Source organism: Monodelphis domestica, chromosome 6 (genome assembly GCF_027887165.1).
Source record: "Monodelphis domestica isolate mMonDom1 chromosome 6, mMonDom1.pri, whole genome shotgun sequence".
NCBI lineage: Eukaryota > Metazoa > Chordata > Mammalia > Didelphimorphia > Didelphidae > Monodelphis > Monodelphis domestica.
The window spans coordinates 103,949,868-103,970,984 of NC_077232.1; the positions used below are offsets into that span (position 1 = coordinate 103,949,868).

General features: G+C 32.3%; 1 protein-coding gene across 4 annotated transcripts in view; it reads left to right on the forward strand.

Annotated features, from left to right (window-relative positions):
• The window catches only part of SLIT2 (slit guidance ligand 2), a 392,002-nt gene that overhangs the window by 245,004 nt on the left and 125,881 nt on the right, over positions 1-21,117 (forward strand). For all 4 annotated transcript variants that reach the window (XM_007496674.3, XM_001368444.5, XM_056802468.1 and 1 more), the window contains exons 10-11: positions 17,090-17,161; positions 17,706-17,777. In XM_007496674.3, the coding sequence (XP_007496736.1) occupies positions 17,090-17,161; positions 17,706-17,777 (144 nt within the window). The remainder of the gene's footprint in view (positions 1-17,089; positions 17,162-17,705; positions 17,778-21,117) is intronic.

The window sequence follows — 21,117 nt, forward strand, 5'->3', positions numbered from 1 at the left end:
GTCCAAAGGGAGAGATTCAAGGACAGTATCACCAAGTCTAAGGTCTCAGGTCCAGTCGCCAGATTCTTCATCAGTCTCCAACTCAAACTCAGAACTCTGAAGAATGAGGGCACTCAGAAGTCCCAAACACAAAGAACTCCCCCTCACAGGATATTGTAACTCCTTTTAAAGATGCTTCTTTGTGTCACTTCCTGTGTCTTCCTCTACTTTACATGGACAAATCATAGACTAAAGCTTTGCTTAGGATGGACCAAAGGGGCAGTCAGTCAATTCTGATTCATCACCCAAAATTTCACATGTGGGTCATAGTCCTCTCCCCTCAATTGTGAGTGGGATGTTTACACTTTTAGTGATTAAATCTAAAAATGGGCAGGGAGAGTTAATTTAATCTTCACAGTGTCCAAAAATATTTTATCTTTAATATTTATAATAACTCAAGTAATCATCATCTCCACAAGACCCCATCCAAAACTGATTGAAAACTGAAGATTTCATTTGGTAGATAGATTGGTTTTGATATGAAATAACAAATTTCAAGGGTTTTTTTTTCATAAATTGATTATTTTGATAAAATTTTTTGAAAACTCAAATAAAATATACTTCTTCCTCAAGACACCACATCAGTAAATCAATGCACAGCTTTTCAGAGATATTACTGAATAACACAGTGTTAAAATTAGTTTAAATACCCTAAAATCTTATAATCTAGTTAGGAAAATGAGATCTGCCCATATTAAATAATCAGTGAACCAAATGATAATTGTACATATTTTTGATTATATAATTTATATAATAAAATGCTTTCTGTTATAGAACCTTTCTACAATTTAACAGTATATAATTATTTTGTATGGCAAAAATTAAAAGTGAATAAAATAGTATATGAATCAAATTTTTAAAGGGGAATAAGATCTAAGATCAATATTGTGAGTAAATATACAGGAAGCAATCCAAGAAAGAAAATGGAATGAACCAAGGACACTGATGGGAATGAGCATTATTTGATGGATACATAAAGGATTATAAATGGAGTGAAGTGTTCATTTTGGATAATAGTGAGAAATGGAGTTGGGAAGGTAAAACAAGATTGTTAGAACCTTGAAATTAAGATTGAGTACTTTAGCTGTAATATAATTAGTTAGGAAACATTATCTTTAGGTACGGGGATTACATGGTAAAATTTGTCTTTTAAGAAGAATAACAAGGCATGAGTATGGATGATGGATTGAAGAGACCAGAAACAGAAAGAAGAGTTTGGAGTTGATAAAGTAAGCCAGCATGAGATAATAAGGAATTGGCCCACATATAATAGCAGTGAGAATAGAAAAGAAATGATGAATCTGAAAGACATTTTGAAATATAAATTGATAGGACTTAGTGAATGATTGAATGTGAAAGGTAGAAAATAATGAAAGATGACTGAGAGGTTGAGATAGTTAGCAAAAATGCAGAAGAAAGGATGGGGAGAAGGAATCTCTTAAGGTGAATAGATTAACATTTAGACAGAGTACCATAGAGACATAGGATTGAAATAACAGTGTACATTCATTAGAAAATACCTTGAAAGTAGTGGTAGAAACTCTAGTTGGAATGAATGATCAGGATATGACATTCAGATCTAGGAGTAATAAGGATATACATAACAGTTTTAAAAAGGAGGATAAATATAGGGGAGGAAGAGTAGGTGCTGGATGAGGACTGAATCTTGCAGGAAATGTACAAATTGAATTTGAGGAAATAGGGGAAGCAAAGGTCACAAGAAAGGAATAATCATAAAGATATGAGAGTGTGGTTTTCATAGAAGTCAAAGAACAAAAACTTTCAAGATTACTAGTCAATAGCACCAAATATTTCTAAAACATTAAGGAGTAGCCAGGTATAATGCCATACACTTATAGTCCATGCCACTGGAAGGGCTGGTATAAATACTTTGGTTTTGGGAGTTCTAAGTTGGGATAGGGAGAATTCTAATCATCTGTCCTCACTAAGATTAGCACAAGTATGATACAGAGGACCACCAAGCTGCCTTGGCAGAGGCAGAAAAAAGGGGTAAGCAAAAAAGCCAAGGTTAGAAAAAGAGACCAAATAAAAGCTTCTTTGCCAAAAAGTATTAGGATATTGGAATCAGGTCTATGAGTTGCCTTTTCACTTCCAGCCTGAGCAATGGGAAGAAGAAGAAGAAGAAGATAATGTTATAGTAGTAGTAGTAGTAGTAGTAGTAGTAGTAGTAGTAGTAGTAGTAGTAGTAGTAGCAGTAGTAGTAGTAGTAGTAGTAGTAGTAGTAGTAGTAGTAGTAGTAGTAGTAGTAGTAGTAGTAGTAGTAGTAGCAGCAGCAGTAGCAGCAGCAGCAGCAGCAACAACAGTAGTGGTAGTGGTAATACCAGTGGTAGCAATAGTGGTAGAAATGGTAGTAGTAGTAATAGCAGTAATAGTAGCAGCAGTAGTAGTAGTAGCAGGAGCAGTGGTAATAATAGTTGTAATAATAGAAGGAGTGGTATTGATAGTAGTAATAGTAGTAGTGGTAGTAGTAGAAATTTGAATAATAGTTATTTATAGTTGATCTTTAAACATAAAATTTCTGAAAAATGCTAAATATGGAATGTAGATTGAAAAAATTAAAGGAATAATCAAGGCGGGGGAAGGTAATCAGTGTGACAAGCTTTTGGAAATAGTTAAAGGATCAGCAGAAGATACAAGGAATGAAATCCCACTTTTAACCTTTAATAGTTGTGTGAAAATTATAAAAATCATTAAATCTTGCCAATTCTATTTCCTCATCTATAAAATTGGGATAATATGATATTCATATCTGGGCTTTATTAAGAAAAAGAAATCAAACAGTACATAAAATGCTTTTATAAAATAAAGCATTAGAAAATGTTTATTATTTTATTATACTTTATTGTAAATGACAAGCCAGTTGAGAGACAGAGACATTGAGTATTAGAGATGGTTGAAAATATGACCAGGAGCAAGGTTCCTCAGAAATGAGAATCAAGAAAGTACTTTGGACAATCAGGAAAGACTGTGAGAAAGGGAGAATAGCTGTAGAGATATGTGAAGTGATAATGACAGTTTGAAAGTATTTCATTCTATAAATACTTCCATATGCTTTGGTCTGTACTATAATTCTCTTTTTGGTGATTTATGGGCTTTGTATAATGATGGAATTCAGTAATATAAAATTATACAAATTAAAATGTGTCATATTTGATTTGGATTTTCTGCTTCGGATTCCTTTTCAATAGATTTTTTCCTTTTCAAGTTCACCATGAATAAGAGTATTCAAATCTCATTTCAATATTATTTGATGCATTTGAAGACAATGATTAGCTTTGAAATTTATTAATTCAGATTTCTCTAAATTGAATAATTCAAATTCCTTTAGTCACAATTACTTTGTCTCCTTTTTCTTTTTCAATGAAGGGGCTACAGCTTAGGTAATATTGTCTGATCTTCATGGAAATCTTTTGGATATCAGAGACACTACTTGACAAGGGCATCTATGTAGACATTTTATTGTGAATATAAAATCCTTTACTATACTTCTGCCTACAAGCTATACTAACTCTTCCTCTGTTTCTTTGAAGTCTTTTCTTTTAACAAGACCAGTTCTTCCCTGATCTATCATTATTTTTTTCTTTTACATAATATATCTTCCCTTCTTCAATATCATATGTAATTCTTTTCCCTTTTTCTGACCCACAGAATGTCCACTCAGTTACCTTTAAAAATGAAATATGATGATGGCAATATGTAAGTCAGATTAAATATTAACTTTGAAGATGTACATTCTGTACTGAGTATATTGAATAATTATATCTACTTCCAGAGTAAGGCATCATTTTTCCATTTACCAAGTAAGCACTTAAAAATATCTAAGCAGTTAGTTAAGGTGCCGTTTTCCCAAAAGAGTTAGTGGGCTCTGAATTTATAAGACAGTGTTTGCATTCTTGAAATATACTCCATTTATTTGTTATTTCACAGTGAATTTTTTGTAACAAATTTAAATTCCATCCTAAATATTCAAACAAGATGCTAGCTCACACAGCTATGGAAATGAAATAATGTTTTTTTTTCTCTTTTCCTTAAATTTATCTTGGTATGAAATATGTTTTCAGTGAATGTTCAGGCTTTAGTCTCAATTTGCCTTTGGCATTTAAGAACATTTGATAAAAACTTTTGAATAAATGCATTGAACTTTGCGGATTATGGAATTTATGAAAAATAGGCATGATTAACAAATCATTTTAAAAGTAAAAAACATGCAAACACTCACCAAATTAGCAATTTTTGCATTAATTTTCTATTTCTAATCAGAAGATTTGTGAAGGTGACACCCTTCTAAAAATTTCTGTTATTTTGATATAATGTGATCAGTTATATCAGAGGTGTCAGGTTCAAGATTAGCTGGCACAAGTAATAGAAGGAACCAGCTTAAAATTTAATTGGGAAATGTTTAACAGAATAAATAAGTAAAAATACAATACAATATAGATAGTTGCAGAGGTTGCTTTTACTTTAAGAACGGTCAATATTAATGAAAATACCATAAACCAATACTAGAATATGTTGAAATAATTCTAACAATTTTTGAAATAGAATAAAAGAGAATTCTGTGGTCTAGTGCTACTATTTTCTAAACTAATCACTAGATGAGAATTGCAGCATATTTTAAAAATAAGTTATACTTTCCAGGTGATATTGATGACAATTATTTTTCTTATTTATTTTTAACAGGCTCCCAAGTTACTCAAGTACTATAAATGACTCTGAATGTGTGTCACTCAAATAAGTTGCATATACCTACATACCTACATGTATGTGATAGCAATTAATTTGATTTCATACTCTGGCAAAAATCAAATTCATTGTACTCCCAAAACATATAAACGTGTATGAAACATGGGCATATAATATATTCCCTCAGAAGACAGGGCTTTTAAAAAAGTATGTGTGGATGTATATAATATGTATGTGAATTAAATATATGTATAATTAACTTTTTAGTCCATATAAAAATAATTTAAAATCATTTCACTAGGGAAAAAAGTTTTCAGGTTAAAAAAATAGTTTCTATTATTATCTTTTCACCAAACAGGAACATGAAAATAAAAAGAATTCTATCCTCATTTATGCTAAAAAAAAACAACCTGCTTTGTGTTGACTGGGTATCCTTGGTGATATAGGAAACAAATTTAAATGCTTTTTGCCTCATTTCTCCCAACATGGATAAAAAAGGTTTGACTGATTCATACTTTTTGAGAATATTATGAGAGTTTGTAAGCAAAAGCCAAGTTCTCTGCTTCTTAGAAGAAAGTAGATTGAATGAGTGTTTATAACACTATAGAAAAATAGCATAAAAATAGATTCTCTAGGAGGCAGTGTTGTGGAGGAAACATTAGATCTATAGTTAGAATACCTCAATTTAAATCATTTTCTATTTGGATAAAGTGAATCTCTTTTTCTTTGTTTGTTTCAATTTACCTATCTGTAAAACAGATAATGTGTCTTCTACATGTCTAAATGTGTTGTCCTAAAGAAAATGTTTTTGTAAGTTATTAGACATTGGATTGTTGGAGGTGACAATTAAGTTCCCAATGACTCCATCCTTGTCACATCCCAGATAGATCCTCCTTTCTGTAGCCTCCACTCTTTTGTAGGTATTGTCTCCCTCTATTGAAATAAAGGGTCCTTGAGGTCAGAGATTATCTCATTTTAGTATGTCTATCCCTAGGGTCTGTCCCATGATTCTTGACAAATTGTTGTCCAGTCGTTTCAATCATGTCTGTTTCTTCATGACCCCATTTGTGGTTTTCTTGGTAAAGGTACTAGAGCGATTTGTCATTTCCTTCTCTGGCTCATTTGACAGGTGAAGAAACCGAGGCAAACAAAATCATGTTACTTGCCAGGGTCACACAGACAGCAAGTGCCTGAGGCTGGATTTGAATTTTGATCTTCCTGATTTCAGGCTTAGTATTCTATCAAGTGCTACCTACCTCTCCCCTTCACAACCCGCACCCCAGCCCCCAAGAAGGAATCAGGAGAGAAAGAGAAGAAAAACTTTACAGGAAGTGATTTGAGAGTCATATGTATTTCAGTGACAATGAAAGCAATCTCTTGAGTGGGTAATGAAAAAGAATAGATGGAGGACTAAAGGAAGAAACTTAAAGAGATGCAAGAGAGACAGAAGACAAGGCACCCATAATGGATACAAAGAAAGAGTAGGTCCAGAGGTAGGAAAAAAATACAGAGTAGGAAGTTCTCTTGGGAACTAAGTGGAGAGAGCTCAAGAGGTTATTTTGGCAGGGTCAGTCTCATAGAAATGTCAAACAAACAGGACAAGGATTAATAAAAGGTCATTATATTTGATGATTAGGAGTTCAGTGATGAATATACATTTTTCATAAAGTGATAGAGGTAGAAGTAGCTTGAAGTATTATGTAGTGAGGAAGAGGTGACCAAATCATTATTTCTGTTAGTGTGACCAACGTTCATCCAGCTTTATTTATTACACCAGATAAAATGAGGTTTTCCAAATGCACAATAGAACATTACAGAAAAGAAACTATGAATATCTTTTATATATAATTTGATTTTCTTATTAAATATATAATAAAATAATAGATCAATGTGGGACTTTCCATGATATATTTTTTTGAAAAATACTTTAATGACTTCTTTTTATTATTATTTTTTAAAACTATCCTATCATTAACCCCCTTTTCCCCACCTACTCAACTGGGAAAAGTTTTTACAAATCTTTGTAGCGAATATTCAAAATCAAGGAAAATAAATAAACATATTGACTGTCTGAAAATGCATTTCTTATTCTGCTTCTTGAATCTTTACCTTCTCTCTCATGAGATAAGCACCATGCTTCATCATCTGACCTCTGAAATTAGATGGATAATTACCCTTTATAGTTCTTTTAAAATCTACCTATTAATATAATTGATCACTTAACTTTTGGGGAAAACTCTAGTTCTTAATTTTTTTAATCACTTCTTTATTTTTGTTGGAAAGGAAACCTTTATCAAAGGAATTTGTTATAAAAAATATTTTGTCCAGTTAGCTATTTCCCTTCTAAATTTCCCTGCTTTGGCTTTGTTTGTACATTTAAAAAAATGTTTAAAATTTGTGTAATCAAAATTGTGCGTTTAGTCTTCTGTGAACCTCTCTATCCCATCTTTATTTGGTCATGAATTATTTCCCTCTCCATATGTGATGGGATTTTTATATCTGAGTCATATTCATTTGGAGTTTATCTCAGAATATGTGAAGTATTAGTCTATACCTAATTTCTGGTAGACTCTGAGATTTTCTCTTACATATCTTGTTTATATATAGTTGTTTCATTTTGTCACTGTAATTAGGCAGAAATACTAGAGGGCAAGAACTGTTTTTGACTTTCTTTCTATCCCTAAATCTTAGCACAGTGATTGTGCTTAGAAATGCTTTTTGACTGCTAAGTCTTAGATTTCTGTCTTTTCTTTCTTTCAAAGAGTTTTTTCTTTCACTCTTTCCTCTGATTTCTTATTTTCAGTCAGTTTCTAAATTCTACCTTGTTATTCTCTCATTATCTCATATCATTGGAATGACATTTACATATGAAACATTTAACAGAGATGGCATAGATAATAAAGAGAAAGGTCATGAGGTTCTGAAATAAGGCAATAGCCATGAGAAATACAAAGGAGGAAAGCTTTAAAAGATTTTGTGGAAGTAACATCAATAAGATTTAGCAACTGATATGACATGAGTGTGTAGGTACAAGTGATAGTAAATAAATTAAGATCATTCTCTGCTTGCAAATCAAGATGATTGGATGACTGGTGGGGAGCTGAGGTAAGAAACATTAGAAGCAACAGGTTTGGGGATAAAAATGAGTTCCTTTTTGGAAGCAGAGGGTTTTAATGTCCTGTGGATCGTCTAGGTGGAAATATAGAGCAGGCTTTTGATGACTTCCAAAATGAGGGTGTTGCACTAAATCAGCTGTGATAAACTTAAATAGAAAAAGCCCCAGTAGCCAGATAATGACTTAGAAAACAATAACTTAAACATCATGTATTTCATTCTGCTTTTATTTAATTTGTTTAACATATGCTACTTCTATTTTAATTTGGTTCTATTAGCATTGAGAGTTTTGCAGGAGATGGAGACCACTACTTTGACACCTCAGGACTAGATGACCTCTATGTTTCCTTCTAGTTATAAATCCCAATATCTTGAATAATCTTCTTAACAAGCAAAAGAGTATTGATTCTATTTGTCCAAATAGAGAATGTGAAAAGCAAATTAAGATAAGAATATAGACAAGAGAATAATTAAAAATAACCTTTGTGAAATTCTTTTGAAAGAATCTACGTATACCTGCACACATTCATTCATTCAATACATTTCCCAAAACTCAGTTGTAAGCTCTGTGAAGACTAGGATAAGATATTATTATTTTTATACTCCCCACAATACCTAAAACTAATTCATTAATTCATTTATTCAATGACCATTTAAGTGCTTTTAAGTGTATCTTCTTCATCTAGACTAGGAAGATACATATATAATTAAGGCATCATTTCTGCCTTTTTGAATCTTATAATCTATTAAAACTTTGTAGGCTTACAAGATAATAAATATGTTGAATGAATGCAAGAGGTTTTGTTGTCTTTTGAAATAAATTGAAGCCCTATTTTTAAAAGTAGATGTCATAATTCTGGGATCATAACAATAAAAAGTATGTAGAATCAATTTTGGAAACTAATTATGAAAACAGCTTAAGCATGGGAAAAAATGAAATTCTAGATTTGGAATTACCCCCCTTATAATTTGAGTGAGGCTGATATAGTTGAAATGGCAATGCACTTGGATTTAGGAGACTAGGATTTTAATACTAGCACTTAATTCTTGATAGAAATATAACCATGATTTATCTAATCTATTAAATAGAGCTTACACTGTTTTGCAGAATAAAAAAATTGGAAGGAACTTACTGAAACAACTCATCCTTGAATTAGCAACACCAAACAACTGTTAAAAAGAGTATGTTTTGTAAACTATTAAAATGGAGGTAGTTATTAAATTAGTAAGTATCTATTAAGTACCTATTTTATACAAAATACTGTGTTGGCACTAAAGATATAAAGATTTTTAAAAGGTACATTCCTTGATATCAGGGAGCTTATATTCCACTTGAAAAGGGGCCAGAACATTAAAAATAAATGTGATATTGAATTTGTTCAATTTGTTACTGAATATTATTCATAAAAGTAACTAGAATAGTTTTGGGGGAATGATAAAAATCATAATTTAAAATGGAAGGGGTATCTTTGTTTTTTTTTTTAAATGGATCAGGACAAATGTGTAAGTTATTAAGAAACTCCTCTTGTAAGTCAATCTAGGAAAATATTTTCAGTGGGAAACCAAGGAGAACAGCTCAAGAATTAATTAAGGATCTGTCCATGTCAATTATTCCTCAATTTACAAGCTTTTCTTTTCATCCTGGGTATTCATCAGTTTGATCATTTAGCAGATTATTATTAGGGAGAGAAGAAAATTTTATTAAGATATGGTCCCTGTGACTTCAATGATCTCACAACTAGACTCACAAGATAATACAATTTAATGTCATGTAGAAATATCAATACTATAAAATATGAAGATACTTAATGAGTATATAAGAGGTATAAAGAAAGTACCAGGTGTGGTTGTAGATGGGATAGAGCAAGAGCCATCTTCAACAGTGAAAAAAGGAGGGAATTCAGACATTAAATTCTATTGATTAAATCAGTTCAATCAAAAAATTGGTAAAAAAAGATATATGTAGTTATTTAATTTTATTTTATTTACAATTGTCATTACTGGTTGATTTGATGAAAAGTATTATTTCATGAAATAGATCTATGCAAACATAGCTAAAAGGTCTAAAAAATATGTCCAATAATTTTTACAGATATCAGATCCTCATCAAATTTTTTTTCATTTTTAAAAGATATCATATATATTCTGAATATTATTTACAGTTTAGCAGAGAGCACTCACACTTAAAGATATGAGTTAATTTTTTTCCACTGAATAGTTGAGTAATGTTGGACATATTATTTCTTCTTCTTGGGCCTCTATTTTTCACCCTATAAATAAGTTGGACAATATGATCTCTAAAGTCAATATTAATGGTTAAAAATTATGTGAAGGGCATATATAAGTGTATTTGTGCATGTGTGTGAATATTTGTGATCATGTTAGTGTATGCATAAGCAGAGAAAAATTATAGGATCATAAAATTATAACTGAAAGAGACCATAAAGGTCACCTGCTTCAGTTATTTATTTCATACATAATTAAACTGACCTGAAGTTGCTAAGTGGTTTGCCCAGTCATACAGGTGGTGCACTGGCAGAGTTGGGATTCAAGGCCAGATGCTCTTGACTTCACACCATGAGCTCTGGCCTCTTCTAGGAAAGGCTAATATTAAGAAACCCTCTATTTACTAGCTGCCCCCCCCAAAAAAAATTGGGAAACAATTTAATTTAGATTCTGATATGTTCAACTATTTTTTTAAACCAACTAACAAGGAAATTGATTTTAAAAAATAAACATGTTATTTCAGTAAAGTACTTGATTAAAAAAATTAGTCTATATGTAATCTTAGAGAATGTAGACAATGTTGTAAAAGTAATTCAGGGTGCAAATATTAACTAAAATATTAGGGGTGTTTATGAGGCCCACAATCAACTGAAGACTAAATCTCAAAAGAATTACACGTTAAAATACATTTGGTTGTGTTGTGTACAGCTGATATCACAGATTTCAGTGGAGTTTTTTTGTCGTTAAAATTAGAAGCAACATTCCTTAAGAGTAAGTACTTCAGAGATACTTTGTATAATAGCCTGGAGATTCCCTGAAGCAAAAGGAACATTGCAGCTCCCTTCCTTTCAAAGGACTGGCAGATGTTACCTATGATGAGAAATGTGTTGGCTACACATAGACGTTCCTGAGATTCAGAAGCTGGAGAGAATCCCCCCGCAGAAATCTATTTTCTGCTCTCTGACAGCTGTTTTTGCCATTGACTTTAAAGGCAGATGGGGAAAATGCAGAGAAGAGCTGTGAGCTTTATTGCCATGCATAATCAGCATCTGTGCAGTGTGTTACACACACATCACAGAGCTCACACTTTTTTGTCTGTGTTGTGAAAACTCTTCTAAGCTTCCAAAACGATCTCTAAAATAAGCAAATACCACATTTTTAGCAATGCAGGTCATTCAAATTAAAGTCTATCTTGATAGTCTGCATGTGGATATATACGTGTATATAACTCAGTTGTGAATAAAAATAAATTGAAAATGGATAGGAAAACACTTGCCCTGCATAAATGTTCAGTTTCTAATTCAGAATTTCAATTGATTTTTATTCTGAGACTTCCTTATCACATTTCATATAAACAGAAATATAGCATGCAGAATGTCTAAGTATATTTTAATTACTACAGATCTGATGTCAAACATATCTTATACAGTATGTCAGAACAATTTAATTAGAAAAAATATTGACTATCATACATCAGAACTGAAAGCTAATGAACTGAAAGTCGTTTAAAATGAATGAGAATTGTCTAATGTGTTGGAAATTTGTCAATGCTAGTCAGCATCTTTGGTTACCAAATTGTGTCCTAAGTTTTAAACTTAAAAGATAAAAAATGTAACTTATCACAGTTAGCTCCAGTAGTTATATATCTAATCCTAAATATATTATACACCTCAGTACTTATATCACTGGGGAAGAGTCAAATGTTTAAAGAGAGATTTTTAATGGAATAGCTTCTAGAAGTGAGAGCTACACACAATAATGACATCTCTTAATACAAGCATATAGACATGGAAGAACACCAGTTGTCACCTGAATAGAAGGGGAAAGAATAATCCATTTTTGGTAATAACTATTGAGAGTCTCTAAGGATGAAAATATCTTTGGGAGAGATCATAGAAACTGATCTAAATTAGTTTTACTTCATTATTTTAAAAAAACCTGAAATTAGTAACAAGTATAATCCAAAAATTAAAAAAAAAAAAGTTGAGAGGTGGGTGTATCTGTGAGAAATGGTGTGGGAGTGCACGTGGAAATAAGAGTATTATCTTTCCTAGATTATTTTGAAGGAATTTTATTTTATCAAATTTGATTTTTTACCAAAGTCTTTCCATGATCATATATTATATAATTTTTATCTAAAATTTCATTATTTTCAAGAAGAAACTGAAGCCACTTCTTTGTTATTTTATAGGTACATTATGATAAAATGTTTTTTGAAACTCACCTTAATATATCAATAGGATGAAAATCCTATGTCCATTGCCACATGAGATGATATTGTAGTGGCCAATTTATGAGCACCTTTCCCTTTTTTTCCCTTTGCTCAGTTAACTAAATTCATGTTCATCTAAAAACTCAAAATATTAAAACTTCCATGAAGGAATAGCACACATGAGGCTTTTAATTATGGTGGATTTTGTCAGAAGCATGCAAATTTATTTTAGACATTACTCTATTGGTTTTAGTGACCCTGGCATGTATTTAATTAGATTTTTCACGGAAGGATGGATACAAATTTGCACTCAGAAATTCAGCAGATTCTAGGCAGATAAGGCAGAAGATTAGAGGATAACAGAGCTGGAAAACATGAATTTGCTTTGCTTCCTTTGTGAACAAAGTGGAATACCCAACGGTTTTACTTCTATATTTATATAAATTGATTCACCATTACCTTCTCCATTTTATGGTAGGCTGTCTTATGAAATGAGATGTTTACACTGGTATTAGTTAATCAAATAGATATTTATATTTTTCCTCTGTTAGTAAAACCTTTTATACAACAGGCCTTAAGAGTTTATCCCAGAGCAGTATATTTGTCTATGAACTGTGCAGTAAAAGGGAAAAGCTAATTCTCTTAATACTCTTCAAAATATTTTGCTTAGTATCTGTCAATGATCACATATTTTTTCCTCTTTTCAAAATATGCACGCCTTTGAACAAAGGATCTATTACATATACACTCAGACCCTATTCTCTCATGGCCAAGCCTGCTATGTCTCCTCTCATGGTTCTATGGTACCCCAAGGAAATAGGCTGGCTCCTCTTTGCTCTCACCATTTGACCAGATTTAGGATTGAAATAGTGAAAGTAACTTCCTTGAAGATATTTCTGACTTATTGGTTACCTTCATCTTAATATTATGTTAACTTGAATGAGAAATATAGCAAAGATCAGGGTAACTTTATTGCACTGTAAAAGAAGAAAAAAGGGTGATCTAGCAATCCATCGATTTTGAAAAGTTGTTTATTTGAAAGACTAATAAAAGTTGTCAGTGATATAGAATCACTAAACGCTTTAGCTTTTAAGTCCTATGACAACAAAACCTTTCCAACTATAGTATGGCTCATTGTTGTTCTTTTTAATTTTTATAATGAACTAAATAGATGAAAATAACTCTTAAAAATAATTTCAGGCATAGCCAAGCTAAAAACCATATGCCCCTATGAATTCCATTTAAACTAGCAAAATATGTAACTGTAAAATGATCCAAATCTCAGTACTGTATGTAATTAGAGCTTTAGAAGTTTCTCTATGTTTTTTTGCTGCTTTATAAGACATACATAAATAACCCAGGTGCATAAGTCCAGATTTTCACATTATTAAGTAAAATTTCTTGTCTCCTGGGGCAATTTCTGAATCCTTAGGTACCTTCATAATCATGGGAAAATTTCCAGTGGTTCATGGAATTATCATTTTACAACCTGTTTCTCATGGAGAAAATTTCACCAGAAACAAAACAAATATCCTGAATAGAAAATTCCTTTTGTCCAGCATTTTTATGCTGAATTCATGATTACCCACCTGAAGTCTGTATAAAGCCATAAACTTTCAAAATATCCCTCACATAACTGTTGCAAAAAGATGGTAATTCGTTTGTCCATGAAATTCCCAGAATTTCTAAGTTGGTGTCTTTTAAGATTATTTCAATTCTCTTTTTGTTATTGTTTGGATGTAATGATAAAAGAAAATTAATGTTATCAGAGCCATAGATAGGAATTTTTTTACACAGGGCAAGTACCATAAGTTGTACCCACAGTTGAATAGATTTCTTTGACTTCTATTGGTAAGAAATTTTAGTGTGTGTGTGTGTGTGTGTGTGTGTGTTTTTTAAGCCCTTACCTTCTGCCTTGGAGTCGATACTGTGTATTGGCTCCAAGGCAGAAGAGTGTTACCACTCTTCTAGGGCTAGGCAATGGGGGTCAAGTGACTTGCCCAGGGTCACAGAGCTGGGAAGTATCTGAGGCCAGATTTGAACCCAGGACCTCCCATCTCTATGCCTGGTTTTCAATCCACTGAGCTACCCAGCTGCCCCCTTTAGTGTGATTTTTAGTTACCACTTGCTTGAAAAGATTTTTGAAGAGAATCATCCAAAATTCCTTGAAAGCAGATTTTTGGCTGTTTCTACTAAATGTTGCTAAGAGATCAGTGACATAGGAATTGGTTTTGGTAGTTTCATCCATTTTTGTAGGTAGATGAACTAATCAAAAATCAAGAAACATTTATAAAGTATTTACTATAGATGACTGGCACTCTTGTATGGGAGTAAAACTACACAGTTCCTGCCATCCAGACATTTATGTTCCAGTGAGTAGGATATGACCAACACACAAATAAATATGGTGAAAATCAGAATGTAAAGGAGTAAATGAAAGATTCTGACAATGTAGGTATAGGAAAACTTAAGAAGGAAGAGATCAGTGTCATGTAACAGAATCAAGAAAAGCTTCACAGGACAATTAGCACATGAATTAGACTTTAAATAAAGGAAAGAATTTCAATGGGTAAATATGAGGAGGAAGTGTATTCCAGGCAAGGTAAACCATCTATAAAAGCACACAGTTGGTGGGAGGGTGTAGGACAAGATCAGAGAATAGTTGTCTAATTTATCTTGAATGTAGAGTGTGTGGAAAGTATATTAGGGGTAGATGGTGAATGATTTGTTTGCCAAGATAATGTTTCTATTTAATTGAATTCTGAGGGTCAACCACTGAAACTTCTTAAGTATGAAAGTGACACAATCAATCCTATACATTAAAAATTATTTTGACAGTGGAAAATGGATTGGAAAGGGGAAAGACTATGGCTGGTAAACTATCTAGGAGTGTTCCACTTCAGAGGTAATTAGCTTGTGAGGTCTGTGGCTACAGGAATGAAGAGGATGAGATGGTTGTGAGAGATTCTATTAAAACAGAACCAACAGAACTTGGCAACAAAATGAGACAACCCATTTTAGTCATTAGACTATCTGAAAACACTAGATTGACCATACTATGGTTCATTTTACAGTCGTCACATATGTGCCTTTCTCTCCATTATATTTGTTCAAGCTCTCATCAGCTCCCACCTGATTGATTGAAATAGCCTCCAAATTGGTTTCCTCACTATTCCCTGAATTTTCCATTCCATCTGCCACCTACATGCTTTTCTGAATTTTTTTGTCACCCCACTTCCCAAAATTGATTTTTTCCCTTACCTTTGCCTCCTTGATTCCTTAACTTAATTCAAGGCTCAGCTGAGATGACAGCTTCCACAGCAAGTTTTTCCTAGTCTGTCTAGGTAGTAGTGTTCTCTCTTTCCTCAAATTATCTAATGTTTCCTTATCTTGTACATGTCATCTCTTTTCATAGGAAGGTAGATGTCATTGATTTCATGGGATGTTAACTTTCTTTTGTTTTGCTTTTCATTCTTAGTCATAATGTGGAGGACTTAATAAATCTTTGTTTGATTGAATGAAATTAATAAGATACTTAAGCAACCTCTATGGTCATGCATTTGAACTTTAAAATATCATCAAACAGACAAGTTTTATTGAGCCCTTCAGTGTTATATCCATACATACTATCAAGAAGCTTATGAACTAAGAGTAGAGGGAGAATTTACATACAGATTTGTTTGATTTTGATTAGAAATGCAGAAGAAACTGAGAAATGCTTTTCAGTATGGGCTTAAATTGTCACGGAAAACCTGGAAAATGATATCTAAGAAAAATATAGTTAGAAGAATAGAAGATTGATTATTAAAAATCCATGGAATAGCATAGGCAGTACAGAAATTATGTACTATTAAGATGTGGTTAAAGATAGCAAGCTATTGCAAAGAAGCAGCTTGGCTTAGTAGAAGGAGCTCTGCTTCAAGAAGCAGAGAACCTTAGTTCAAATGTTGCTTCTTACGCTGCTGGATATTACCTAAATATGTCATTTACCTCCCTGGACCTCAGTTTCTTCGTCTAACCAATGATTCTTTAATCCTGTTATAATACTTGCTTAGACCTAGAAAAGGAAGGAAAAATGGCTGAAGCCACAGCATTTGTGATGGAAGTGAGACCAAAAACAAATCTTTCCAAAAGAAATTGCAATCCCAATAAAGAGAAGAGATCTATTTCCTACCTTCTGTATATCTCTAAGATAAAGTTTTTAGGAGAATCTCTGCCCTTCTGAGATAAAAGAATAATAGACAATATGATTTCTTCTAATTTCTTTTATGCACTTCACTTGTGATTTGACTTCAGCACTTAGTAAATTTTATTGTGCTGGTCTACAGAGGAGTAGAACAGAAGAGGAAAAAATCAAAAGAACAACCACAACATTAGGGACAGTGATTCTCAGATTTTTAGAAGCTTTTACTTTAAAAATTTATACATATACCAATTATTTTTTAAAGAAAAATTGAATATAGAATTAAATGATGAATTTTAAAGTTACCTTTTCTATATGGACACAAATTATTTGCAGTTTTCTACCTTAACTCATCCACTTGTTTATTACCATCCCATATATTCTTCAACAGCTAGTTTCTTCATGATGTCTTATCTGATCGCTCCACCCTCAAAAATGTTGCATAAATGCTATTAAGTCCTAAAATCTCTAAAGGCTCTCTGGGAAAGGAGTATGATAGCATTTATAGTGATCATAAATTTGGCTTCTTCTTAGGAATCTGGACATGAATTATATATATTTAAAACTTTGTCCAACTTTAACATTATTTTCTTTTTCTTTTATCATTATAGACGTTTAGAACAAAATTCAATCAAGGTCATCCCTCCTGGAGCTTTCTCATCATATAAAAAGCTTCGAAGAATGTGAGTTAGAAAATGCTTTGGAATTTTTTACAATTTCTATGTATCTTTTTAAAAATAGTTCATGTTTATATAAAGGAATCCATATAGGTATGGATATTTAAGACAGTTTGGCAGCTTCATTATTCACTAACATGACAGATTGCTAGCTTTCTCTTTGGATATTCCTGGTTCATTAATATTAGCATTGTTTCATTTAACATGGATTTTTAGTAATCCATGATTAATGAATGATTTTTCATTAATGTGAATATTTGAAATGAAAATTTCCAAGGTTCTCTCTTTTCAAAAACAGGATCTTTGGGCACATTCTATACTTATTTTGAAACACAAGCTTCACGCAATTTATTTTAATTTCTGTAGTGTCCTGTGACCTTTTACACTTAGAATAGTATAAGGAACAAGTTTGAACTTTTTCTAAAAATGCCAAATAAATATTTTATTGGTAAATTTTTGTCCTTTGTTCACATAAGCCATTCTATTTTTCTTGTTACTTTTTAGAGAATCAGGTTGAATTAATATCACATAAACTGATTTCTCATTTTAGTGACCTGAGCAATAATCAAATCTCAGAAATTGCACCAGATGCTTTCCATGGCCTGCGGTCACTGAACTCACTGTAAGTATTTTCACATTTAATATTTAATAATATGAAATGTTGAATAAATACTGATTTAATCTGTGTCTCTTTTCTTTGTGCCCGGAGTAGGTACAATGGTACAAAATTTTTTATTTGAACATTTCAAAAGAAAAAATACAGTTCGATATTTTAAGTGGGTGTTAAGAAATGTAACATCTTTTTACATCTACATACTATTCCCATTTTCTCACAAGACATTTTACTTCCAAGATAGAAGGAAGAATCATTCATTGAAAGTCCTCTACTAGCCATGACCTTGATAATGACTACCAAAGAGAAGCATCTTTTTGAGGTAAAACCTCTTTAATAAAAGTGGAGGTGGAGTGGTGAAAAGTAATAGGCCCATCAATTCCCCAAAAATCTTTATCACGGACTTCATAACTTTAAGGCATTTCTGAAAGAGGTCACTCGTCTCTCAAAGATTAAATCCAAAGCAGCAGCTTTTGAGTAACAAAGAGACTTTCTGATGAAAGATGAAGTCCTTGAAAACAAGTTTCATAATCACAAATCATTCCTTTTCATTTTGCAGGAACCTCCAAATTCCACAGTAAAAAGTAAACCTAAAAAACCTAAACTTGATTTTTAAAAAATCTAAACTTTAAAGGTTGAAATTAAAATTAATTGTATAATTTACCAGAGTTGCTGCTTCAGTATTAAAGAATAGATGACTTTAAAATTATTAGAGTTGTGATTCTCTGGGAAGGAGAAGAGGGGATATAGTAAATATTTTCAGTGCTGTAAAAACAAATATATTAATAAAATATATTTTATAAAAGAAAAATAAAAAGGTTTTATGGAAATAAATCTATAGAACTAATTAAAATTTCAAAGGATATTAATAAAAGGTAGTAATTTACTCTGTTACCCCAGAGCCTTAATGAACTATCATCAATCACCAATAGAATACTTTACTTTAGACTAACCTCACAGTAGAGATTATTGTGACATTTTGGAAAAGTTATTTCCATTTTTAGAGTAAAGAGGAAAATAATTATTTTCAGGTGTTCACATGAGTATTCAGGAATACTAAACCAAGCTGACCTGATGATCTAGTCTCAAGAAAGCATAGCGTAGTTGCTTCGAATTTACTATTTGGCTTATTGCTGTTGACAGTAGCAGTTGAAAGAGAGACAGAATTTGGAAAAAGAAAATGTTATATTTCCAACTCAAAATGTGGTATGTACCTGGAGTGAGGAGTAAGGTCAATTGCAAAGTATTTGGAGGAGGGAAGGTTTTATGTTAAAAAAAAAAAGTATGTAGTAAGCAAAAAGGCAGAATCAAGTAGTTAGTAGTTGTAGACAGGATAGATGTTATTTTAAATGTGTTCCATGTTCCTTGGAGAGAAGCCACCTATAAATTTAAAGAACATAGTTGTGATGATCTGAGCCAACATTGGAATCTTCATTTATTATGCCACCTTAAGGGTTTAGCGATTTGCTTTTTAAATGGATTAATAAAATTCTTAAAAACTAGATGAATATTTACCAGATTTTCAAAATGTCATCATTCCTTCATAGTAAATATTATCAGCATTTAATATGGAGGTAAGAAATCTAATACTAGAGTTATATAACAAATTTCATTTTGTATAATCTTATTTTTATTTCCTAGAAGCTTCTTTTAGGCTTGACTTAATTTATCACTTTGATTTTGTGGAAATATAGTAATTTATCTTACCAGTTCAATTTAAGATTACAGTTTAACAATACTAGTTTAAAAAAGAATGAAAGAAAGAAATACTACATTTGTAAATGGAATTTTTTAATCCAGCTTTATTACATTTTTCTTTTCCTTTTGTATGTGATAGCCGAGGATGCTCAGACACAAACTGAAGATGAACAATGAGCTGGGTCTTCAATTTGATAGGAGAAATAGAGTGTGCTAGAAAGCATTTGGGAAATTGTGCAGAGCATTTCATGATTTCACCAATCTATCTTCCATATTTACATCTCTTAACACTCTCAGATTTCTTTCTCTTTTTTTGTGTATGCTTTTGTTAATTGACTTTTGCTCCAGTTTTGTTAGTATATTCATATGTTCTGTTACTGCCAACATAATACAGCATGATGTCATTTCTGTGAGTAAAGATTGAGAAAAGAAAACAATTTCATAGTTCTTTTTGAATCTTTAATATCTATTTCTCTGAAATTGAACATATGTTTCCTTATGGATCTCTATAACATTTTAGAATCCTACCTTCTTTGTCTTCATGCAAAGGTTGTTACTAACCTAAAGACACTTACACAATTATTTTTCCATTTTCCTCCAGGTAACATTACACATGGCCAACACACACACATACACACACACACATACACCCACATTCACACACATCTTCTAATGCCTTATTTTATGGAGGTAATACTGGAATGCCAGAGGTTGTGATAATAAAGTATAGCTTCTAGCTGGAAAAGCTTGGAGGGTGTGTCCAGTAGCCAAATATATCCAAGAATCAGTCTTTAGAAATAGGAGGTTTATAGAAAGAGAATTAGTTCCAGAAGGTTGGGCAATAGGAGTGGAATTGGAAGGTCAAAGTAAAACATTTATTGCCAGTCATTTTTTAATGTAGGAATTATTGGGATGAAGTATACTATACTCACCTCACTACCAGAGATGTTATTCTCCTTCAATGTGAAAAAGTTCTAGAGACTGATATTTTTGCTGTACAGAAGAGGAATGGACTGCAACTCCTGAGGATCAAGTGGGGGTAGATGATTTAGTCTTAGCATTATATATTCTACCTCTACCAAGTAGGAAAATTTACTAGGTAAATTTTATGATGGATTTTTACAAAAAGGATTCAGTTTAATTAGGAAAACAGACCCAAAAGTTCAAGTCATTTATTGTAAATGCTAAAAGGGACAGGAACATGACTTGGAATTTCACTGATGAGGATGAGGAAACTCCCTCTAAAATTTCAGGTTGGCATCTTCTCTTCAGGTTTTTGCATTAGAGAGTTGCCTGGAGTAGTGGGAGCCTAAGTGGTTGACCCAGAATTACATAGTACATATCAGAAACAGAACTGAACCCTAGGTATACTTGTCCCTGAGGCCATATCTAGACATACCATATTGCCTCTTTATAAGTAAAGGGGGGATTGGAGCATGCAAGGACATTCTATAGGTAGCCACAGGGTTGAGAAGTCTTCTTCAGGACATAGCCAGAACTGTCAGCATCTTCAGAAAGGTTTCAGTCAGCTCTGGCCATCTCTGTTTCATTTATATCTGGGAGAACTGGGGGATGCTCTCTCTTGCCACCATGCTGTAAGGGGAAAGGTTTCAGAGTTATATTCCCTTTGTAGCTTTAAGACCCAGAGAAA